Here is a 25273-nt window from a genome sequence, read left to right as displayed (position 1 = left end):
TGTAACTGTAAGAAAATTAATATGTGCTAGCTAACCAAACATGGCCGTGGGTCAGATTTAACGCATTTACCAGTTCACAGCTTCTGTGAACAAACTCCTCCTTATGAGTTACGTCTCCAACCTGTTTCTTTCAGGAGGAGGGTGAAAACAAGGAAATGAGGAAATGTACCTGTGTTGTATCACTGGCTTGGACCGCGACTGGTCATTGTTGCTGCATGACTCTTTCAGTATATAAATCAGGAGGACTCCGGTGTCAAACATTTTTCGTCTCTGTTTTCTCCCCCTTTCAATGGAAAATAACCATTTTTTGCCTGATGTGAATACTTCCAACAATCATGGAATGTCTTGATTGGAGAAAATATTTTGTGGGATTCGTATTCGGCGTGAAGGGGGTTTGAAGAAGAAACTGCAGCTTAGCGGGGAGGTGGTGTGTGGGCCGTAAGGCACAAGGGCCCCCAAAGGGTGGGCGCTGCCGCAGAGAGGGGCAGAGGAGGATTGGGGTGGGCAGAGGCGGACCCAGAAGAAGTAGGATTAGAGCCGGTTCCGGAGACCAGTAAAGGTTGATGGAGGCAGAGGGCAGAAGCAGGCGGCGCTCACCAGGAAAGCAGCAGTGTGGCCAGAGTGACGGGGCTGGGCTCCCGGGGTCAGAGCCTGGGTGGAACTTCGGTGCCCGGCGCTGCGGGCGCCGCCTGTCTTCCCGCGCACTCGCGCGTCCTTAACCTGCTCGCGCACTGTGCACACCTGCTGGGCAGTCAGACTCGGAGGAGTTCAGTGACACAAGGCCCTTGTGCCAGGGAGACCGGGCTGCCGGGGGGGGGGGGGGGCCAATCACACCACACTCGCATGCCGGGTCTCGTGCCCCTCTCCGGACACTTCTACGGTCACTAAGTCAGAAGGAATGTGATGGGAACTGGGTGATGCCGGAGAATTGAAATAAATGGGCTGGGCAGAGGGGCAGCAAAACTGAAAGAAAAAACTGTTAAAGTAGCCCGACTGTGAAGTGATGAGAATCAGAATTTAGAATGGGAAAGAAAAGCGCACGGGTCATTGCAAAATCAAAATTATCTGAACCCGACTCCAACTCCGGGGCACGAAGCAGAGGAAAGGAAGTTTAATCGACGCATTTGCAGTTAAGATGGAGACTGTGTTGCATCCGTTCACTGCAGTTCTTTTGTCAGAATTGTAATAATTGGTCACGAATTTTCTTGCAGTCTTAAAACATTTGATCTTGAATTTTTTATGCCAGTCAAAATTTCCTAGGTAAAAAGAAACGGAAAACAAATTTTCTCAAGAGCTTGGTAGGTCAGGCTAATTAAAGCTGCATAGCATCTTAAGGTTGAATAGTGACTAAAAATTTAAATTATCTCTGAATGAAAAGAATTCACGAACACTCACAGAGTTAAGGTTTGGTAGGGACTTGATGGACTTTGAAAGTCATTCTCTTTGTTTTTAGGAGATAAAGACACTGACTGACCCAGCTTCCTAGATACGTGGCCTCGGGCCAGTTGTTAAATCTCTTTGAGTAGCTGCTGTTTAAAACGGCACCGGCAGCACGGGGTTCTGGGGAGGATTAAATGAGAGAAAGAAGACAGTGGGAACGGTTCTTGGCCCCCAGTGAGCTCTGAATAACTGCGCTACCATCGGAGGGGGAGAAAGCGGTTTGTTGAATTACACCAGGCTGATCAGCTTGTCGTTTGTCTGGCGACACTCTACCTCCTTGGGTTTGTAGCTTTGTAATCCGACGGTGCGGCGGCCAAGGGGTTGTTCTGCCTTCTCGTTCCCTCCCGCTTCTCCCTCCTACGCGCCAGAGAAGTGGGCCCGCAGGGTCCTCCCCTGCAAGAGGCTGCAGCCGCGGACAGGCAGGACTTCCAGTGTCCCCGTAGCTTCTCTCGTCTTTGCCACATCGGGGTAAACTAAGGTAACCTGTGGTGGTAGTGGTTCATTTTGTGAATCTTCACGGAAGGGTACATTCTGTGCCCTACTCTATGTGCTGCTGAAGCGAGCCCACATTCTGTGGCTTAAAGGTGAATAAGTAAGGTTGAGTCTTTCTTTTTCTTCTTTATTTTCATGGTTTTTTACATTTATTTTTGAGAGACAGTGCACGAGTGGGGGAGGGGCAGAGGGAGAGAGAGAGGGAGACAACAGAATCCGAAGCAGGCTCCAGGCTCTGAGCCGTCAGCACAGAGCCTGATGCAGGGGCTCGAACCCACAAACCGTGAGATCATGACCTGAGCTGGACTCGGATGCTTAACCCACGGAGCCACCCTGGCGCCCCTCCTTTTCTTCTTTTCAAATAGCCTGTGAAATCTTTTGTGCTTTTTATCTGCCAAGATAATAGGTTCTTTTTTTGTTTTTTAAATAAGAAAGCTCAGCTTCGGAAAATCATTGTTAACTGGGTGCTGTGTGGGCATTTTGGGGAAATTGCTGGTGTTCCATGTTTTTGGTATTTATTGTTCAGAGGCAATTGTGAATAAAAACTTGATGGTCATATTCTAATCTGTGACTGTTCACTTAAGTTTTTAATTTTTTATGTTTCTTTGTTTTTTAATTTTTGAGACAGAGAGAGACTGAGCATGAGCAGGGGAGGGGCAGAGAGAGAGGGAGACACAGAATCCAAAGCAGGCTCCAGGCTCTGAGCTGTAGCACAGAGCCCGACACGGGGCTCGAACTCATGGGCTGTGATCATGACCTGAGCTGAAGTCGGACGCTTAACCGACTGAGCCACCCAGGCGCCCCTATTCACTTAAGTTTTTAAAGAAATGGAATGAATATTTTCCCTTTTCTGCGTGCTCGTGGTTGCCACCCAGATGCTGAAAGGTTGGTGTGTGCCCTTGGGGAAAGTCCTTCTAATCCCCACCTTATAAATAGCGTTTTAATGTCCTCAATAGGCAACACAGGGTAGTTGTGATCTAGAACAGTGTTTCTCAATGTCTTTTTACTTCCTCCCCCCCAAAAGCCTTTTTATTTATTTATTTTTTAATTCATTCATTCATTCACTCATTTAAGAGAGACAGATTGGGAGCAGGAGGAAGGAGAGAGAGAATCCTAAACAGGCTCTGTGCTGTCAGTGCAGAGCCCAATGGCGGAACTTGATCTCACAAAACCGTGAGATTATGACCTGAGCCAAAATCAAGAGTCAGACATTTAACTGACTGAGCCCAGGCAACCCCACAAAAGCCTTTTTTAAATAGTTTTTTCCTAATTGACCTCCTATCTCCATAAAATTTTAATTCCATAGGTACACTGTATCTCTGTTTATGTGCACATGTATATCTGTGTTTCCTACATAGAGAGTAAGGTTTTTTTGTCTCCTTCTTTCCCCCAAAGAATCAATGTTTGTCCCCTTGAGGTGATACTGCCTACAGCAGGAATGCATGGTTGACAGCAGTGAATTCTTGAAAGTTTTGGTTCTAGGGCTTTTATGTTCTCTAAAAGTACTGAGTACCCTGAAGAACTTCTGTTTATGTGTGTTGTTTATGTGTGTTCTCTCTGGCGGTATTTATCGTGTTACAAATCAAAGCTGAGAAAAGTTGCAAAGTAATTAATTTTAAAAAATATTTTGTTAAAAACATCCATCCATTCCCTCCCCCGCCATCACCACCAGAAAGGTTTAGTGAGAAGAGTGGCCTCGCTAGACATTTTTGCAAATTCTCTCTAAGGTCAGGCTTAATAGCAAACAGCAAGATTCTCCTAGCTGCCTCTGTTACAGTGTTAGAAAGAAAAACTGGGATCCTACAGGTAAGTCGTTGGAGAAGGAAGGAGTGTTTTAATAACCTTTTCAGATAATAGAGGTTGCTTTCTTTTTTGATATTATACCCAAACTTGATAAGTTGTAGTTTCTTAAAGGGTTAATTGCGTTGTAAAATCTCCCAACTGTATATAAACTCTTCCTGTCCCGTTATTTGAGCGTTCCTTGGTCTCTCCCTTGGAATGGGCGATGGGTGTTCGCCCTTGAAGTGACAGGCGCAGACGCACGTTGTCCATCTTGGGGAAAATGTCTGCCGTGAACTCAGGTCGGAATAACCAGATTTTGTCGGCCGGGCCTTGAAGTAAAACCCTCCCCCAGGAGCAGGGACTGGGCGGCCTTGGTGCTTCTGCGGTCGCTTTCCACGTGCTTCCCCGCTCGGCCCACGAAGTCCCAATGAGACACGTGTTCAGCCTCTAGACGTGCCCGTCGATTGTGGGGCTGTGAGAGCCGTTGTGGGAGCGTGTGTCCCCAGTGACCGGAGGAGAGGGCACGTAACTCCCTAGCGTTGGCGTGGAAATGGTTTTGACCTCCCTAGGGCTCCATGGAAGCACGCTTTGAGAACCACTGACTTGGAGCAAGGACTTCGAGCCGGACACGTGTATTGAGCCCGAGCTCCATGCTTACGAGCCACATACGTGATCCTGAGCGGTTACCCTGATACCGAAACCGGACAAACACACTGTCCCTCGGGAACACAGGCCAAAAATCTCAAAATGTTTGACCTGGCCCATCTTCGGCATATCTTTCTATCCCGTCTTTGCTATGTATTTTTAAATTTGATATGTGTACTTATAGAAGTACCCAGAGTAGGCTATACAGAGAGCAGAACGGCCAAGATTGGATTCTGAAGTGAGTCAGAAGGGTGTTTGCCAGAATCCCAAATTGTATTCCCAGGCTTACCTTCTAAATGGCCTCAGTGGTTTTGCGACAGTTCTTTTTAAAGACAAACGCTAAACCTGCTACTTTGTTCTGTACTCCTGTCATATGCCTTACTGCTCTTGGCTGTGAAGTTTGCATTAAGTGCGCCCACCCCTCGCTCCCCACCTCCCGCCCCAACAGTCTTTTCCAACAATTTAGGGGAAGAAAAAAATCTGTTAATGGTAAACATTGAATGTGTGGAGGAGGAATCAGTCAAGGTTAGTGACAGAGCCTTGTCCTCTGTGTACAGAATTCTGTGGACAGAGTTCTTATCCCTCAGGGTCTTGGCACAGACTCGTCTTTAAACACATCCACTTTGGAGTAACCTTCGGTCATTTGGGAGAGTTTTTTCTTTTTTTTAATAGCCCGTTACTACCTTCTGTCATGCTCTTCGTGCCAGGAATCCCCTATTCCTGCCGTCTGGGAGAAGGGCGCCTGGGGCCTTGCGTCTGCTGTGATTGATGACTCCTTCTCGTGTGCTCCAGACAGGCCCTCCGTCCTGGTAGTTTTTCATCTAAAATACTTAAAAAACGTATGTGTATTTTGCCCCAGTTAGGCAAGTTGTACCTTCATTTAAGAGGATTTTAAAAGTTCAAAAAATGTACAAATCCGAAAACACCGTTAGCCTTGCCGTCCTTGGATGCATTCTTTCCTGTCCTCCTCAGTGATTAATGGATTTGTCCTAATTGGCAGCAAACCATACATACATTTCATATTGTGCCTTTTCGTTTGTTCCCAGCATTCTCCTCCATCAAAAAGTATTCTAAAATGTCTTAATGACACAGAACTTTTGAAAAAAACTCATTCTGATATTGGGCATTTATTTCAAGTTTATCAACGTTACAAATGTGCTGCGAAGCACATCCCTCATATGTTACTCCTTGGTCTTTTTTCTGATCGTGCCCCAGTTATTCTGTCAAAGACCCTGTAGGAGAGTGACTGTTTCGGAGGGCGCGGTTTAAGCTCCTGCCCGTGAATCGCTCAGTTGTTTGCCAGAAAGATTGAGCGGGCTCCTCCCATCAGCAGCACTCTGCCCGTTTCTTCCTACCTTCACCAGCACTGGCATTCTGTAAAGTGCTTTTCAGACAGAATAAATTATATGACTTAAAACATAAACTTTGAGCAAAGGTGTAAATGCTTAGAAATTAATAGTATAACATGAGGCAAAACGTGTAATGTGTATTTCTTATTAGGAGTCTAACTGAACTAGTCCTCAAGGGTTTTCATTAACGTTCCGATGGTGTGGAGTCTTCAGAACAGATACCGTGCCCAAGAGTTCTTTACTGTTTCTGAGCCAGTACGGACCTTCTTGTGTAGAGGGCTGGAGATAAAAGTTGTTCGTATCGTTCTCGTCTTTACTTTTTTTCCTAACTTAGCCCTAGGTCTTGGGACAGGTGTACGGAAAGATTTAGGGGGGAGTATATGTGGGTTTTTTTTTTTTTTATCATATAAAGCAGATTTGGATTATATACGACTGCAGTGTGCGTCTGCGTTCCTTACGAATTCTGTGTACATTTCAGGTGTGCAACAGAGAAACATGGCTCAAGAAACTAATCACAGCCAAGTGCCTATGCTTTGTTCTACTGGCTGCGGATTTTATGGAAACCCTCGCACAAATGGCATGTGTTCAGTGTGCTATAAAGAACATCTCCAGAGACAGAATAGTAGTAATGGTAGAATCAGCCCACCTGGTAAGTAATCCTGTTCACACGCAGCAGTGTTCATAATCGAGATACGTTGGGAGAGCGCGACGTACGTGATAGCGTTTCTGCTCTCACACTGCACCTCCGTCCCTGCGTTCGGACCAGGAAAATTCCTCTTTCTGTGTTGTCATCATCACCGGTGTCCTCACCCATCGAAAGTAACTAGTATAAATCCGTTCAGCCTTACTTGCCGCGCTTGCTCTTACTTACTTGCTCTGTTATCTTAGCTAGAATGCAGGCATCCTTCTTCGCGTACACGTATGCGTCCAGGTAAGTAAGACGTACGGGAGTGAGGGTTATGAGGACCCGGGTTATTTTATCTGGGATGACCGCTGAAGCCGAGATGGCTGTAGAAGGAGAGAGTGGGTTCGAGGAGGCCACGGCTGACTTGAGAGAGCCCGCCACCGTCAGGAAGCGGAGGGGCATCACCGTGCTTGTGCGTCACCCTCTGTGCCCGTGGACTCTTCCGGGGTGTGGGGGTGTGTGTGTGTCCGTAGTTACCAGAAGGATGGGGAGGACTCTGAGTATGAGCTTTGCGGAGGTGGGGTGTTGATAGTGTCATCTGGGTGGCTGTATGGATCGGTGCCTGAGTGTGGGGTTTTGTGGTTAACGGAGGTGCAGGCAGTTACTTCGTTCACAGTTCTGTAGGGGGTCTTTCTCATCATCGTTTCGTGTTCAAGCCAAGAGCTGGAAGCATGTAAACAAAATTTCTCTAAATTTGTTCAAGGCTAAGACCAAATGAATATAGATTGTTGGGGTTTTTTTGTTTTTGTTAGAGAGAGAGAGAGAGAGAGAGAGAGAGTGTCTGAAGCAGGCTCTGCACTGTCAGCGCACAGTTGGACACAGGGCTCAACCTCACGATGCGTGAGATCACGACCCGAGCCGACCGAGATTGAGTCGGACGGTCAACCCACTGAGCCATCCTGGTGCCCCAGAAATTGTTTTTAACATGAAATTGTCATCTACGTTTCTGCTTTATGAAGAACCGTGGGAGGGGCACCTGGGTGGCTCAGTCGGTTAGGCGGCCGACTTCGGCTCAGGTCATGATCTCGCGGTTCGTGAGTTCGAGCCCCGCGTCGGGCTCTGTGCTGATGGCTCGGAGCCTGGAGCCTGTTTCAGATTTTGTGTCTCCCGGTCTCTCTGCCCCTCCCCCACTTGTGCTTTTTCTCTCTCTCTCCCGAAAATAAGTAAACATTAAAATTAAAAAAAAAAAAAAAGAACGGGGGGAAAATGTAGCCTCATGTGCTGAGCACAGATTTTAGTTCTGGACTTCTATCCACTTTAACTGCTGCAGCTTTGATTCTAAATCCCTCCACGTATACAGCAGTGCTTGGAAGAGTTTGTGGATTAAAGGATCCAAGTGACATGGAGTCCTGAGAAACGGGAGTGTAGTTTATTAATATATACAGTTTGTATATGGTTTTTTTCTTGGTTGAAATTAACTTTTTTCCAATTGGTATATTACTGAAACATTTTTAACGGAAAGCAACGAACCAGCATACTCTATACTCAGTAAAACAAGATTTCTAGCTGTTTTGCGGAAGATGGGTGGTGGTTTCTCAGGGAAGGTGTGGGGACGCCCAGAGTGCAGGGTCACTGACACCAAGCGCGGTTCTGTTGCAGCGGCTTCTGTCGGCACCCTGTCCGAGTCTTTCCCGGTCCAGTGCGCGGACGGCAGTGTCCCTGACGCGCAGTCACCCCTAGACTCCACATCTGCATCCGTGCAGCCCAGGTAAGACTCTGTGTCTGCACGGTGCTGGGAAAGCTGCCGAGGAGCAAAGCGTATCCTCTCTACGTGCTCGGGTCTCCGTGGGAGGACTGGGTCAGGACTTCGGGGTTAGCTGGCCTGAGAACAGCAGTTAGAAAGTCACGTTTACCTTGGGAAGCAGTGGGGAAGGTGTCTTCTCAGTTTGCATTTCTTTTTCAGACGGCTTTTCCTTCGCTTCTGCTCATCCCATGTCCCGCCCCCGACATCCTTATGAATTCAGGCGCCCAGTCCTGCCCCCCGCGGCCCCACTGTGCGCAGGGCGGCTTTCCCTTCTCGCTCTGGGAGCACAGACCTACTGGCGTCGTCCTCACTCTGCTGATAGGAAGCGGGGACCGGGTTTCCACCCTCTAGTTCTTTCTCCGCTTCATGATCGGAGACGCCCGGTGCCCTTCCCACTGCGGCATCGGGGCCCCCGGAGCCGGTCATGACCACCGCGCTGGTTTCCGTGGGGTGCCTTTGTGCGCGGAGGGCGCTTGCCGCTGCTCTGAGTTCTGAAGCCGTGAACTCCAGGCCAGACCGGTCTCCAGTTTCATGGTCTCTGTGCTAAATGCACAAGTTATAAAGAAGGATCTCTGTGTGTGTTCTTGCTGTGACGACTGCTTAGATATGTTGGACGCATACTTACTACATCATTTTAGGTACTATTCATGCCTGGAAATCACTTTTAAAATCTCAATATTTTTGCTTTTCTAGCCCTGTATCAAATCAGTCGCTTTTATCCGAATCTGTAGCATCTTCCCAAGTGGACAGTACGTCTGTGGACAAAGCAATCCCTGACACGGAAGACCTGCAAGGTTTGCACGTGGGCTCGCGCGGGTTCGGTCCTTTACCCGACAGCTGGCTGTTACAGGCCGGGCCTGTCCGAGGTGCCGCTGTCTTTAAATTGCCAGCCTCAAATATATAGTTTGCTGTTTCTTTTCTTTATGAGCAGAACGTTTTAGGTCTCCAGGTATTTAATTGACTGAACTGTTGGGAGCCATTTCCCACTTCTGTGTAATTATGTCATCAGTATAAAGTCGAAAGCCGTAAATGTGTTCAGTTGAGAGTTGTGAGTGAGTGAGTAGTGGGATTATATTCTCCTGTCCTCTCTTACTCTTATTCTTACCAGTTTAACCCAAATACTAGTTCCCCTCCGAGTACCCGGGGATCTCTTGTTTCTGACCTGGGCCGTCGAGCAGACCATTGAATTTGACCGGCAGTAGGCCCTGTCCCGTCGGCGACCCACTGCGGCGTCTTGCTCAGTGCCTCGTGTCCTTGCCCGCGCTCCGCACGCCCCCCTTGTGTGGGCCACGGTGATCTGGGAGGGCTTTCTCTGTAGGCAGCGGTCGCAGGGGAGACGCTCAGGAGGCTGGGAGCAGACTGCGCTGGATGGGTTCTGTTCCACCAGCACGGGGACGATGGCTTTACAGAAGGAGGACGCTCGGGAAAGGTGAGCCCAGGGTGACCATTGTGCCCCTCTGCCTCCGGCACGGCTCAGAGAGACAGGCTGCCCTGACAGTTCAGATGTAGTTGAGCTGGCTAATTTCTCTCGCTCTGAGTTTATGCCCAATAAATGTTGGCATAATTTTGCCCATCGTGGATTTCGCTATAGCAAGGATATGTACTATTTGGCCAACAGAAGCATTATAAGTATAAATAACTTTTATTTCTTGGTTAAATAGAAAAACTTAAGGAAGGGCACAGATGAGGGATGGTTTCAAAGCAGAGAGAGAAGAATCCCTGAGATTTAGTTACTTACGCATGAGACGCGGGGAATAGGAGCAGGGCGGTAAAGCTTTCGGTTCCGCGGCGGTGGCGGTGGCGGGCTGCTTCAGACCGGCGCCGGGAGAGGTGGCACGGCCAGACCAGGTGTGCGCGGGGCGTGATCCCGTTTCAGAACCGAAGAGCTCGGCTGGAGGTTGTAGGTCGAGCGTTGGTCTTTAAATGTGTGATCGGTGTCACGTCTGAGACTTGGAAGTCCTTGGCACACTTTGAAAAGTGAGAGGCTGAGATTAGGGGAGCAAGTCGGATAACGACTCAGCAGAGGGAGAAGTCATCTGGGCCCTGGGTTATTGCAGCCCCCAGGTGCCGACCACTAGAGAGTTTGGAGAAGCAAGGGTTGCTGAGAGCGCAGGAAGGAAAAATGAACACAGGCTGCTGACCTCGCTTATGTTCCGTCTCGCAGTGGCACGTATTGTAGACTGTGAGCGAAATGGGTGCTGCGGGCAGACGTGGCAGCAGTTGGTGTCCACGGCCACCGAGGATGAAGACAGGGTGGTGAACGTACACCATGCGTGTGTGGAGGACGGCGTGGCTTTCTGCACTGAGTGGCCCTGGCAACAAGAGTACCAAAGGTGGCCTTGAAGCCACATTAGGAGAAATCGTAAGGCGTGTTGAAAATCTGTAGACTCCTTTTTTCACGTACGATTTCAGTGACCTTGGAGGTTAAGCCAGTAGCAGCTTCTAAGTACCTTTTAAAAACTCAGCATTCGTTACCTTAGCGTTGCAGGATCTCCGAGGAACCAGGTCTAAGTTTTCATTTGAGTTTAAGAGGATTCGTTTTCAGTATTTTAAAAACGTCTTGCCCACCCCGTTGAATTAAGACTGTCTTCTTTTATGAGAAACGTGTACCCGAGTGCAGGTGTCTCCCACTGTCCAAAAGTAGAGCGTTTTTGTCAAGCCTTTTGTAAACCAAAACGGGATAAAGAAGCAAGTGCCATTTCATAAACACGGAAATTCTCTTTGGGTATCTACTGGTTAGCAAAAACAGGTCCTAACGTAGGTTTTTCGTAAAAGTGAAGGGGCATGAAGCAGATTCGCAGAGAGCGGGGCCAGGCGTGCGTGAGCACGCGTGCGTGCATGTGTACACGCACACTCCTAACACCGAGGTACTTGTGTTTTCCCTGGTGGTAGGAGTAAATGCAGAGAACGCGTTTCTCCGTCTATTTAGTGGATGGACGAAAACTTGCAGAGAAGAAGTCTTGGACTCCAGCCCTACGGTGTCTGAGCTGGACTCCGGGCCAGAGTTGTGCCCACGGCCGTGGTGCTTCCTAGATTAGGAGGTGGACGTGGCTTCCTGTCACCAGGGGCAGCCCTCCGTTGCCAGGGCAGGCTCCTCTGCTTTGGTGACCTGCCAAGTGTCTACTCCCTCTGTGTCCCTCAGGGAAATTTATCTAGATGGGAAGAAAATCCCAGATGGAAAAGGGTACGTGAGTAGCAGCTGTGTACCCAAGCCAGACTTTCCTGATGTTTTTTTGTTTATTTTTGAGAGAGAGAGACCGAGTGCGAGTGGGGGAGGGGCAGAGAGAGAGGGAGACACAGAATCTGAAGCAGGCTCTGAGCCGTCAGCACAGAGCCCGATGCGGGGCTCGAACCCACGTACCGTGAGATCATGACCTGAGCCGAAGTCGGACGCTCGACCGACTGAGCCCCCCAGGCGCCCCTCCTAACGTTCTTCATTGGAGTTTTCAGATTAGGGTTCTTGAGACAGCTTTGTTCTCTGTAGGTATTCTGCTGATAATTACGATTTGTTGCCACCAGGTGGGCAGTACGCTTTCATTTTGTCCCCGTGGCTCTGAAGAATTTTTCTCGTGTTTAAATGAGTATTTAGCGTATTACAGCACATTTCTCATTTCATTATTCTTTTTACTTTAACGATTGGCGATACCACACTCGCGTGGTCTCTAACTTAGGAATGTCGGATTTTCAGTTCACAAAAGGTAGCTTCAAAAATTCTTTTAAGCGTTTTGGTGCACTTTCCCTGGAAAGTAGGAAACCATCCTACTTGATTGTCTGACGGCACAGCATTGCCTCCCCCCCTTCAGTTCACCTGAGTCTCTCAGATGCTGGATCTTCCCCAAAAGAAGCGGCATTGGGGTCCGAGGTTCTACTACAGCGTGTGGACCCGACACCCCACTTCTCTGAGCCATATTTGTGTCGTAAAGGAGAGGTGCCCCAAGCCCACAGGATAACGGGCTAACCGCACAGTCTTACTCTGTGTGACGCCGCTTAAAACTCAAAGATTTCTTCTGACTGGAGAGGGTGGGCGAGAATAGCCGAACGGTCCTGGAAAAAGTAGAGAAGGGTTCAAAGTGTACCACCTGCTGCAGCCCCAAGACCGCGGGACAGGCGAGAGGACACTACCGTCGGGCCCTGGAGTGACACCGGGCGTCCGGAGATACACCCCGCGGTTCGCGGGCAGCTCATTTTCCGCAGGGAGCCGAGACCATCCAGTAGGCGAAGCCTGGGCTTCAGCAGGTGGTGCTGGGACACTGGAAAGAATGAGACCTCTCCTTCCCCTTTTACAGACGTTTGCCCCAAAACACATCAAAGACCCAAATGGTAGGAGCTGAAACTGGAAAACAGGCATAACTCCTCATGGCCTCGGGTGAGGCAGTGCCTCCTTGGACGGGACGCCTAGAGCACAAGGGACCGGAGGAAAACGGGCGCATTGACCTACAGCAGAGTCAGGACCCGGGTGCTTCACGGAGCGCCGTCGGGAGCGCGAAAAGGCAATCCAGAAAATGGTTAAGAATATTTGTGAATCCTGTATCTGATAGGAATGTGTAAAGAGGTGTCATCATTCAACAATAGAAAGACCAGTCTTTTAAAGGGCAAAGGAGAGGATTTGAAAAGACGTTTCTCCAGAGAAGATACACAGATGGTCCACGTGTTGAGGATATGGAGGAATTAGAACCGTAATACATGTTTCTCTTGAATGTGATCATCCATGTGGGTAGTTGAACGATAATTTTACCTGCCCTGTGCTTTTTAAAATGTTTTTTAAGTTTATTTATGTTGAGAGTGAGAAAATGAGTGTGAATGAGGGGGAGGAGCAGAGACAGGGAGAGAGGGCGAGAGAGGGAACCCCGACCGAGCAGGCTCCGTGCTGTCAGCACAGAGCCTGATGCCGGGCTCACTCCCACAAACCGTGAGGTCTTGACTGGAGCCGAAATCAGGAGTGGGACGCGTAACCCACTGAGCCCCCCCGGGCGCCCCTGCCCTGTGGTTTTGAAGCATCTTGAAGTCACTGGCCAATCGACTTTGTCTAGTTGAGATTCCCGTTAAAAATGAAGTTGATTCCACAGCCTTAATGCCATCGCACAGGCGGCCCGAGTAGACCTTCGGTCGTGCAGATACGACGCAGGCAGCTGCCGGTCGCTAACCCTTAATGAGCAGGTGCCCCCTTGTCTTCGGTGCTCATTTCAGATTGCGAAAAACTGCCCAGTTCCGAGCAGACTTCCTATTTTGGCTTCAGGTTCAATATGAGTACGGCCCTTTTAACAGACTGGATTGTTTCCTTTTACGTAATCATGAGTTTGATCAGGCATGCTTTGGTCGTAAGTCTCATAGAAAGTAAGGAAGCAGAATCTCTGGGAATCGTAGACTTACGCCAAACACTGTATCCTCTTGCCCACGAATTGATTTGTGAAATGTTTCAACTCTAGCTGCCGACCACTAGTTTGAGGTAAGCTAAGGTCACCTTGGTCCCCTGGGGATCTAGTGGACAGTGATCAGCGTCAGATGCTCGCCCCAGCTCCTGAGCTCTTAGATTCCTTATGGACTCTTAGCTCTACAGGCTGTGCGTTTGCTGTAGATGGACCTTCAGGGTCCGTACCGTGAAACGTCTTCTTGAGACGCTTCCGTGCAACAGCATTCGTGTGTGTGGCAGGCGAGTGCATTTTCACGTCTCTGTTTCCACATACCAGAGTTTGTGCCTCGGTAATTAAAACGGTCTTGTTAAAAAATGTTTTCTTGTGGTAGTGCTGTTACTGCCACTAAAGCATTGTTTATATGTTTATTTGAATATCACGGTTTCTTGGGAGAACAGGTTAGATATTACGGCTTACAGATTTCAAAGACAATAGATACATTCTTTTTGGACTGCAAGTTAAACTATTTTTGAGCCCTTTACACATAGAGGGACGTTATCTGATACTGTTCGGGGGGCTGGGGATACAACAAGTAAACGACACTCCGCCCCTGCCCCCCTGGAGCTCGAGTCCTGAGGCTGTTTGTTGATTGATGATAAAAGGTTTTATGTGTCCATAACGTGTTTCAAAATAAAACGTTCGTGTTAGTAGAACTGTCTCCCATCTGGCTTCAGAATTTCTAGGTGGTGTGATCACAGAGTTGTTCATTTGTGCGTGTTCACTTGTTGGTCTGTGCTGTTTGGTCTTCGTCGTGTTTTGTTAAAATAGGAGGTCATACGGTTAACATAGGTTAGAATCCATGACCTCACATGACCGAGTGCCCGCTCCGCGTAGCTCGCTGGACGGGAGCTGGAGGTGCGGACGGGAAATACGATACCGTCCCTCCTTGGTGGGCTGACCCCGTAATTGGGGAAACCGGGGCACGTCATTACAGAGGGCCAGTAGTTCAGGAATGCGGTCCGGGTCTCTGTGCGGCGCCAGCTTGCGGTCGGGGCTCGAGGATCGGCACCGGGAGCAGGAGCGGGAAGGACGAGCCCCCGCCCTGGAGGAGCTCACCGGACAAGCTCCCACCCTGGAGGAGCGCACCGCTAAGCCAGGTTCAGGCAGACCGGCGGTTCCCACCGTGTGGGCAGCACCACTGGGGCGCACGGTAAGCTTCCTAATCCAGGTCGGTGCGTGGGGGTGGGGAAGAGTTGATGGTAGACGCTTAAAAATGAGAGTCAGCCCCGTGAAGAGTGGGACCCGAGGGCCGTGGGCAAGCATTCCACACGGAAAGGAGGCCGACGAGACCAGAGGCCAGAGACTGTGTGTGTTCAGAGAGACAGGCGCTTCGGGGCGGCTCTAGCAGGGGGAGGGTGCCGCCGGGCCTCCAGGCTTTGTCCTGGGGGTGAGTCACATCGCGGGGCGTGGGTTCCGTGCCGTGTCAAGTGTGGCCTGGAGAGGCACGCACGTGGCGGGCCCAGGATTTGGTGGGACTGGTCAGGGAGCCAGGGGTGATGAGTGAGCCTCGTGGAGAAGTGGGACAGCTTCTGTGGAGGAGGGGATACCCGAGCTGCCCCTGAGAAAGAAGAGCAGGTGGACCCAGGTGTGAGGAGGTCGAGGAAAGGGCCCTTGGGTCCCGGCCGTGGGTGGTGTGAACACAGGTGCCTGGCCCCACGGCGACCGTGGAGGGTCACTGTTTCGGAGCGGGATGGCGCGTGTGCTGGGTCACGTGACCGCCCCTGCCTGGTGACCGCGTCCCGGAGGGCTCAGTGAGGTAGGGTTTAGGTGCGGGAATTGGAATCTTGGTGCAGCCGGCCTTCGCTTCACTGCCTAAATGCGTCATTTTGTTATCCTGTTTGTAACATTCTATCTACTACATCGACCTTGCCAGCATTTTAAAGGTTTTATGTGAAACATTCTGAGACTTTTAAACATGGTGCTCTACCCGGTCTTGCTTTCAGCCTTTTTTTGCCCTTGTTCTGAGAAATCTACATAGTTCGGACCCCAGCAATATTCAGAAGTTGGCCTGTGGCCATCTCCTGACACACTCCCGTAGAAAATACCCCAGGAGTATTTGTGTGCGTGCGTGCGTGCGTGCGTGTGTGTGTGTATGTGTGTGTATGAGTGCTTGCACCTTTTATTTCAAATACATAATTTAAAAAACCTAGGGAATGCCGAGCTAGATCTTGAGTAGTCAGTGTTAACATATCGATACATGTTCTTCCAGATTTCCTGCGTGTGCACATCCACACGTACGTCACATGCACACATACATTTGAGGAATAGGGGGTCATGTTATGTAATCGGCTTTGTAACTCCGTGTAAGCCTCTTTCCGGGCTAACGGAGTCCTCAGTGGCCCTCACAGGAACAGACTGGTGGGGTGGGAGGGGGACGGCCACCAACCAGTGTCAGAACCTTACTGAATAATTAAACTGTACCTCCTTCCTGTTTTGTCAGCTTCAGTATCAGATACGGCACAGCAGCCATCGGAAGAGCAAAGCAAGTCTCTTGAAAAGCCAAAACAGAAAAAGAACCGCTGTTTCATGTGCAGGAAGAAAGTAGGACTTACTGGTAAGGGCCGAAGTGCAGTGGCGTCAGCCTCAGAGCGTTCTTTAAAATACCGCGTGCCTTACTGTTCCAGGCCCCGGGAGGTTCACGTGTGTTCCCATGAGAGCTAATCCTGGATTCATTCCCGCTTCTGGGTTTTCTTAAAGTAGCTTTAATTGTATACCTGAGAGTGACATGAATAGATGCTCTTTTACTGGTCCATCCCAGCAGAGTCTTCGAATGTCAGACGGGTCGGGCCCGGGCTCCAGGTGCTCCGAGGGCCAGAGAGTGCACACAGGAGGGGACCCAAGCTCGGCCGGCCCCGCTGTGAGACGCACTGTTACTCGGGGAGGGAGAAAACGTAGAGAGATGCCGCTTGGGTGTGGAGCAGAGGAAGCACAGTCAGCAGACTGTGGGAAGTCGGACAGGTGCCGCGGTTCACCCGAAGGGAAGAGGGGGGTGTAGGAGCCCGTCACGGAAAGTACCACGACGGCAGCACGTTTGAGGCAGGCCCTGAAGGAGGGCTGGGACCCAGAGCTGATGGAGTAGGGGCGTTTCAGACAGAAAGAACAGCTCGACCAGAAGGTCGGAGGAAGGAAAGAACGGGGCCTCGTCAGGGGCCGCGGATGGGGAGTGTGGCCGCGGCACGGAGCGTGTGATTGGGGGCGTCGGATACGCGGTGAGACAGAAACACGGACAGGCTCACGATGCGCACTGTGCTTCCTGGCGGACGGCGGTCACAGCTTCTAAACAACGACCGTTTCTCGCTGTGTGCGTGCCGGGCGCCGTGCTCTGTGCTCCGTAGCATAAGAACTTGACGTACAGAGCTGACAAGACCGGATAAAATCGGATGCTTTTTAGGAAGGGTTCTCCCGCCAAGGAGTAGGTTGGAGACCAAGTGGAAAGGGGATTATAATCTGATGTCAGAGACACTTAAGACTGGCCCGTACTTGGGCAGATGTGTTTATTTAGAGAATACAAGCACGGACAAATAAGACATTTCGAAATAGACGTACTTAGTGTCAAATACAGTCTTTCTGAGTCTCAGAAACACTCGGGCTTCGTGATGGGAAGGTGGAGACTCAGTAATTTTCATCTTGTCCGGTCTGTCGGTCTGGCGTTAGAGTTGGCTTCATTTTCCGTTCATTGTCACGAGGGGACAGAATGTGTTTCTGAAACAGACAGACAAAAAGGTGGTAGAGGAAACTTCCATCAAATGTCAGTGTTCAAAATGTCGATTCCTGTGCTCCGTTTCCAGCAGCTCCGTCACATCACAGCACTCCGTTATGAGAAGCAGGACCGGTTTTCTATAAAGGCCCTCCACCCACACTCGAGATCTCTCTTTCGGCTTCAGCCCTGTGGGCATTTCCCTAAAATTAAATCGCATTATTGCACGTTTACCGTGTGTTAAGTGCTCACCACGTCCCCCATTCGGTCCCTACAGTAACTTATTCCAAAGTTACAGATGCAGAAACTGAGGCTCGGAGAAGCTCGGTAACTGGCCCGCGTTAGTCAGCGAGCGGATTCACGCTGAGGCGGCCCTGACGCACCCCTGCTCCTGCTCGCACCCCTGCTCCTAGTCGCGCTGAGCCGCGGGAGCCCTGCCCCCACAGGGGTCTGCCGCCGGAAGCCAGCGTGGATCCAGGCCTCCCAGAAGTTTCCTTACACCTTCTTCACTAAATTTTAAGGTTGCCTCTGACGGTGTGCTTTCCTGCACACTTAGAATTTGGATTTGAGAACCGTTTTACATTCGGTGCAGCGATCCCGACTTTGGTAGGAAGTAATTGTGGCCACGTCCCAGGTGGAGACCCGAGCGCAGGGCAGCGGTTGTGATTTGCCGTGCTACGCACCTGCATTTGTAGGGTAGGAACGAGGAAGGAAGCGATCAGCTGGTGCAGTCTGAACCGAAACCGTTACTAGGTCCTGCACCTGCCCAGCGTGATTGTTGAGACGCAGCGCTGCGTAGCCGATGCTGTTAGTGTTGACGGTGCTAAGGCACCGCGCCGTCAGTCCCTCCCTCCCGCTCACGCGTGTGTACTGATCCGTTTGCAGGGTTTGAATGCCGGTGTGGACATGTGTACTGTGGTGTACATCGTTACTCAGACGTGCACAATTGCTCGTACAATTACAAAGCTGATGCCGCGGAGAAAATCAGAAAAGAAAACCCGGTAGTTGTCGGCGAAAAGATCCAGAAGATTTGAACTCCTGCTGGAATACAAACTCCTTTGACCATCTGCAAACTAAAAGTTGACTTGAGGTCTTTTTTCCTAGTCCTGGGGAGTATAGAGCAGTGTGCGTGGCACAGACCTTTTAATCATGCATGTCAACCAGAAGAATAGATTTTTGGTTTTGTTTTGAAAATGACTCTGAACATTTATTTCCATTGCAGTTTCTGTGGCTGAAAAGACTTAAGTAAACTTTACAAGTATTATCCTTCTAAGATCATTTTAATTTTAGTTGAGCGCAGAGGGCTTTTATAACAAACGTGGAGACCTTTCGGAGGGCTGTGATTTTTCCAGTATTAAACATGCATGCGTTGAACTTGCAGTTTATTTTTCTCATTGTGTGTGTATATAGAGCTTTTCTCTGCAGCACGATTTCTCTTTTGATAACGCCCGTTAGGGCACAGCTAGTTACCAGTAACTGAATGTATCTTAATCATTATGGCTGCTTCTGTTGTTTCATTAACAAAGGTTATACCTGTGTTAGCATATAGTTTCTTTGCACCCACTATTTATGTCTGAATCATTTGTCACAGGAGAGTGTGTGCCGATGAGATTCTACGTCTGTGTGTTTCTGAATTGTTTGAGCGAGGGAAGGAACGGCTGTGTGCGTTTCATCGCCGACCGCAGGCTTCTTTCGGTAGCGTTCACCGGTCTGGGTGTGTACACGATACGAAGAATGATCTGGAGTAATCGTGCTGTGTTTATGTTTACCCCACCTGTCTGTGATTAAATAAAAAGGAAAACCATACGCTCCCTTGTTCTCCCGTTTCTCTTACTCTTGCTGGCGGCTCACCTTGACCTGTGGTGCTTTCGTTTCTCCTCCGCTGACTCCGCGCAGCTGCCGCCGCTGCCCTCGTCACGTCCGCTTGCGACCGATCTTGCCACGGTGAGTGGCGATCTCCCGTCGCTTTGCGTGGAGGACCTCAGCGTTTCTTTAACGCCAAGGACTGCTTTCAGTCGCTCAGAGATCACATTCTCCAGCTCTGCTCCTCAGCCCGTCACGCCGAGTTAGCGTCTGGTCAGGAAGGAGCTCCTTTTTCTGGTCGAATTCGAAGCGGAAAGGGCCTAAATCAAACACGGCAGCTACAGGATTGTGGACGAGAGAGACCGTCTGTCCCATGGGTTTCACACTTTATCTGCCAGCCAGCCGTTTTTACCCATGAAATACTACATAAAACAGATGAAAAGCACTATTTTACAATACAGATTTCTAGGTTTAAGTTTGTCTACCACTTCCTGGATGTAATGATGGCTTAGCGTTAAAATCTGTAAATGTGACGTATTTAAATGTAATCTGTCAATTTGCTACATGAACAGATTCAAGAGAGAAAACCGTTCTGACTAGCTCAGCAGATTCAGGTTAAGCACCTAACAGAATTCAACACCCACTCATGATGAAAACTCTGGGTAAGTCAGAACCAGGAAGGAATTTCCTTAAGCTGATGGTTTCTGTGTAAAACCAAACAAAGAAATGAAAAGCGGCCATCTTCCAAAAAGAGGAAGCTCATTCCCTTTTAAAGTCAGGAACACAGGGCTGCCTGCGGGGAGTTGGAGATCTGTGTTCAGTAGAGTCAAAACAGAGTCAGTCATAGGAAGCAGGAAGGAGGAGACGCTCGGTATTTGCATGTTAATCTGTTTGTTCTTACAGAAAGTCTAAAGGAATCTAGAGAAAGTACTAGAAATAGAGGGTGTAGTTAGGTAGCGAGGTGTGGCATTACCTCTCAGAAGCCAGGTGCATTTCTTTATGGCAATAACTAGAAAGCCAGAAGATACCTTTTATGGCAGTATCATCACCAAGTACCTAGGATGTTAGCAATACATGCTGAAGGCCTCTTTAAGAAAACCCTAGGGGCACCTCAGTGGCTCAGCCAGTTAAATCTCCGACTCTTGATTTCGGCTCAGGTCATGACTTCACGGTCCATGAGTTCGAGCCCCCTCGTGGGGCTCTGCACCAAGAGTCTAGGACCTGCTTGGGATTCTCCCTCCTTTCTCTCTCTCTCTCTCTCTCTCCCTCTCTCTCCCTCTCTCTCTCTCAAACTTCAGAACTTTTTTCCTTTTTTTTTTAAAGCATTATTAAGAGACAATAACTAAGACCTCAGTAAATAGGAAGACACACGTTAATAGCTAGGAAGACAATAGAAAGTTGTCATGTGTCCCCAAATGGACCTATAGATTCAAATATATTCCAATCAAAATCACACCAAGTTTTCTCATGGAACTTGTTAAAGTAATTTCAAAATAAAAGGTGAAAGATCGCCAAGGGCTACAGCGTTTCAGAAAAGAAAAGGCAGGGCGGGGGACACTTGTCCTGTCGGATGTTAAGACCTGTTCCCATGAAGCTATGTTAACGAAGAGAGCTCGGTGTGAGCCAAGGGCTGTACACGTTTCCTAGTGGAGCAGCCCAGAATGCCCAGAGAAGGGCACAAGTGGACTGGACTTCCGCGTAAGAGGTGGCACGTCACATTGGGGAAAGAATGATAATTGGAGCTGAAATGACTGGGTATGTATCTGTGGGAAAGGGTGAAAGTTGATTTCCTACCCCATGCCATAGGAAGTTAATGTCTTAAATGTAACACAAAATTTTAAGACCTGGGGGAAAAAAGTAAAGATAACTGCTGCTTTGCCCTTGAGACATGAAGCATGAGCTGAAAGTTCTACTGACAAATCTGGCATTAAAATGAGGTGTTTTACACCCAGGGATACATTTAACCAAGGAGGAGAAAGACCTGTACACAGAAGACCTGGGTGAAAAAAATGGAAGCTGGTAACGAACAGAAAGATCCTCTGTGCTCACGGATTTGAAGAAATAATGTCGTCAGAATGCCCATAATACCCGAAGCAGTCTACAGACTCCATGCCGTCCCTTTCAACACACCAATAGCATTTTTCACAGAATCAGAATAAATGATTGTAAAATCAGGAACCACGAGAGGCCAAGAAACCAAATCAGTCTTGAGAAGAACAAAGGTGGAGGTACCACGTTCCTGGATGTTAAACTATACTACGGCTACGAGAAAACCAGGGCGACAAAAGCAGAAAGAAACAACTGGGGCTCCATCAAACTAAAAAGCTTTCACATGGTGAAAGAAACCATGGACAGAATGAAAAGGCAACCTATTGAATGGGAGAAGAGATTTGCAAATGACATATATGGTAAGGGGTCAATATCCCAAACACGTAAAGAAGTGCAGCTGAACACCCCCCAAAAATACTTGATTTAAAAAAAAAAAAAAAAAAAAAAGGCAGAAGACCTGAGTAGAAACTTCTCCAAAGAAGACATCCAGACGGCCAACACACACATGAAGAGATGCTCAACGTCACTCGTCATCAGAGAAATGCCAGTCAAAACCACAACGAGGTACCACCTCAACAGCTGTCAGAGTGGCCAACATTAACAACTCGGGAGACACAGGTGTTGGCGATGCGGAGAAAGGGGAACCCTCGTGCACGGTTGGTGGGAATGCACACTGGTGCGGCCGCTGTGGAGAACAGTGTGGAGGTCCCTCGACGAAAAATAAATATACCATATGATCCAGCAGTTCTACTTTGGAGTGTTTACTTCAGGAAGACAAGCTAATTCAGCAAGATAAACGCAGCTTCGTTGTTTATTGCAGTATTATTTGTAAGAGCCAAGACACGGAAGCACCCTAAGGTCCCGTCGACCTATGAACGGATTAAGATGTATATATATACAATGGGACGGTAGTCGGTCGTAAGAAATGAGCTCTTGCCATTTGCACAACATGGATGGACTTAGAGGTTGTTTTGCGAAGTGAAATAAAGAAACACTGGGCACCTGGGTGGCTCAGTTAGTTAAGCGTCCGACTTCGGCTCAGGTCATGATTTCGTGCCCCATGTCGGGCTCTGGGCTGACAGCTCGGAGCCCGGAGCCTGCTTCGGATTCTGTGTCTCCCTCTCTCTCTGCCCCTCCCCTGCTCACACTCTAGCTCTCTCAAATGAATGAACATTAAAAAAAAAAAAAAAAAAGACAAATATTGTATGATTTCACTCACGTGGAATAAAAAATGAACAAACAAACAGACTTCAGTACAGAGAACAGACTGGTGGCTACCAGGGGGGTCTGGGGGGTGGTCTGGCAGGTGAATACGTGAAAAGCATGAAGACGTACAAAATTCAGGTTACAAGTCACAGGGATGGAAAGTACAGCACCGGGAACGTAGTCAGTATTGTAACACCCGTATGGTGACACGTTGTAACTACACGGACCCTGATGAGCTTTTTAAATGTATGTGAGTGTCCAATCACAATGGCAAACACACCGGAAACTCACAGAATATCCTATGTCAACTATATTTCCACTTTAAAAAGAAAGGAAGATGAAGTCTTTTATGCACTAATAGGTAATTTCTTTAATGTTTATTTTTGAGAGCGAGCACATCTCTCACAAGCTGTGAGATCACGACCTGAGCCAAAGTCGGACGCTTAATCGACTGAGCCACCCAGACACCCCCGCTCTAATAGATGATAAAGTGTCTTCAAAGAAAGTGAAAAGCTGAGTTACAAACTGGGAGAAATTACAGTGCAAATCAACACGAGTGGCATCAGTGAGGTGCCATTTTACATCCGTTCAACTGGCAAAGATTTAACAGTCTGACGGTATCTAGGGTTGGAGGGATCCCACGTCGTTTCTTATAAGCTGCTGGTGTCACTCAGAAGTGGGTCAGTCCTTTAGAAGATGTGTTATCTTTTAGGGTTGGACTTCGCACATCCTGTAATCCAGAAATGTCAGCCCTAAGTGTGTACTGAGGGAAAACTTGCACACGGATAACAGAAACAGAAGGCCTGGTAAGCCTTAGAGATGTAGTGAGCAGAAAGGTCTCAAAATATACAGCATGCTCGCCTAGAAAAAGGTGAGGAAAATACACTTCTTCTCGAGTCCTGTAGATGTGACTTACAGGAGGAGAAAGGACAGTGCTGAAGAGAAACGTAAGGATGGAATGCTTACAAGGGAGGAGGCAGGTACCGTGTGGTCAAGCCCCCAACGTTTTTGAGAAGTCCATTCAGGACACTTAACGTTGGACGTAACTAAAGGCAGACCATGTGTGAACCAGTGCTGAAGGTCATGAACCAAAGATTAGAACTAACCCAGTTTTCTGTACCCAAGGTCCAAAGTGTTAAAATGTTATCTCTAAAGCTGTTTTGATGAGCACGTTGTGGAATCGAGGGTTACGTACGAAATGACATTGAATCAGCCCCAGCATTCAATTTGCAATTCACTCTTTAAAAAATTTTTTTGATGTTTACTTTTTTAGAGATGGGGGAGGGGCAGAGAGAGAGAGAGAGAGGGAGGCACAGAATCCGAAGCAGCTCCAGGTTCCCAGCCGTCAGCACAGAGCCAGACACGGGGCTGGAACTCATGAACTGCGAGATCATGACCTGAGCCGAAGTCAGACGCTTAACCCACTGAGCCACTGAGGGGCCCCTGTAATTTCGGGCTTTTTGCTTTTTTGTTTGTTTTTTGTTTTTGCCAAACTGTCACCAAAAAGCCGTTCCCACAAAGTCCTCTGGCTTCACCTTCACACCTAAATATTAAAGTCACAAATCACAAACTGTGCTGTTGTTCGGTCTTCATACCTAATTTGGGATTTCTGTACTCAAATCTAGCAAAGTGTCCTTTCCCCCAGTTTTCCCGGAACCCTAACTTTTGTACTGGGGAGTGCAATCTTGAAACTATTCCTGTGGTCTAAGCTCGAGTCTCAGAAGACACGTTCTTCCTGATGTGAAGACGGTTTATACTGAAGTGATAATCGCTGGACGGCCCCTTTTCTCATAGGTTGCCTAGAACATCTAAGTAGATATTCTTAGGGATTTAAAGAGGGACTCCTGTAGTTGTATCTTTTCAAAGACTGGCTGGCTCCCTGGCCTTGTTTTCCGTCTTTCATTAACACACAGAACGAGAGAAATTTGGAGACTCGGCGGAATGGAGGAAAGCCAAGGATGCAGAGAGGAGACGGATAGAATCTAACCAACAAAACCTGGTAAAGCATGTGGAGGGCAGCCTCCCAAAAGGCCACTGACATCTATAACATTAAAACGTGGCCCTATGAGACATGAGAGGCCACTACTGCCGTTCCCATGGGCATCATAAGAGTAAAGGGATACCGTGAACAACTCTGCTTACAGTGATGACTTAGATGAAATGGACCACTTCCTTGAAAGGCATAATTACAAAAACAGGAGAAAGAACTCACCTAACAGGCCTTTATCAAAAGAAATTTAATCAGGGGTGCCTGGGTGGCTCAACCGGTTAAGCATCTGACTTGGGCTCAGGTCACGATATCACAGTCCCTGAGTTTGAGCCCTGTGTTGGGCTCTGTGCTGACAGCTCAGAGCCTGGAGCCTGCTTTGGATTCTGTGTCTGCGTCTCTCTGCCTCTCCCCTGCTTGAGCTCTTTCTCAAAAATAAAAACATTTTTTAAAATGTTAAATACTTTCTAAAAATAAATCAAAATTGTCAATTCTTTAAAAAATAACATCCCTGGGACAAATAAGCGATTATAGCAAGGTTGCAGGGTTACGAGGATAATACACAAAAGCCAGTTGACATAATAAATACCAACAACAAAAAATTTGAAATTAATACACCATTTTCCATTAGTGCTTGAAAAAACATGGAATACTTTAGTAAAAGTCTAACAAAATATGTACAAGATGTCTGTGAGGAAGACTACAAAATTAATGAAGAAAAATCAAAGAAGATCTAAACAACTGGAGAACTATTCCATGTTCATTGAAGGACGACTTAGTATTGTCACTTCTTCCCGACTTGATTTATAAATTCAACCCAATCCCGACCCAAATCTCAGCCAGCTGTTTTGTGGATACTGATGAAAGTGATTCAGAAGTTGGATGGAGAGGCAAACAGCCCAGAAGAGCCAGTACGGCAAAACTATAGAACTTCTAGAAAACAAAATCTAGATGACTTTGGGTTTGATGATTTTTTTAGATAA

General features: G+C 48.3%; 1 protein-coding gene across 16 annotated transcripts in view; it reads left to right on the top strand.

The window, feature by feature from the left end:
- Positions 1-19051, top strand: part of ZFAND6 (zinc finger AN1-type containing 6) — a 73756-nt gene extending 54705 nt beyond the window's left edge. For 14 of the 16 annotated variants that reach the window (XM_049614370.1, XM_049614362.1, XM_049614366.1 and 11 more), the window contains 6 exons: positions 6187-6357; positions 7993-8101; positions 8831-8931; positions 9456-9566; positions 15989-16102; positions 18131-19051. In XM_049614370.1, coding sequence (XP_049470327.1) covers positions 6204-6357; positions 7993-8101; positions 8831-8931; positions 9456-9566; positions 15989-16102; positions 18131-18279 — 738 coding nt within the window. In that variant the 5' untranslated portion in view covers positions 6187-6203 and the 3' untranslated portion in view covers positions 18280-19051. Of the gene's footprint in view, positions 1-6186; positions 6358-7992; positions 8102-8830; positions 8932-9455; positions 9567-10301; positions 16103-18130 lie in introns of those variants that run through there. The other 2 variants (XM_049614358.1, XM_049614357.1) reach the window with 2 other exon arrangements.
- The last annotated feature ends 6222 nt before the right edge of the window (positions 19052-25273 follow it).

The sequence above is a fragment of the Panthera uncia genome (genome assembly GCF_023721935.1).
Source record: "Panthera uncia isolate 11264 chromosome B3 unlocalized genomic scaffold, Puncia_PCG_1.0 HiC_scaffold_2, whole genome shotgun sequence".
NCBI classification, from domain to species: Eukaryota; Metazoa; Chordata; class Mammalia; order Carnivora; family Felidae; genus Panthera; species Panthera uncia.
The sequence above is the reverse complement of the archived record's forward strand: the minus strand, read 5'-3'. Positions and strand labels throughout refer to the sequence as shown.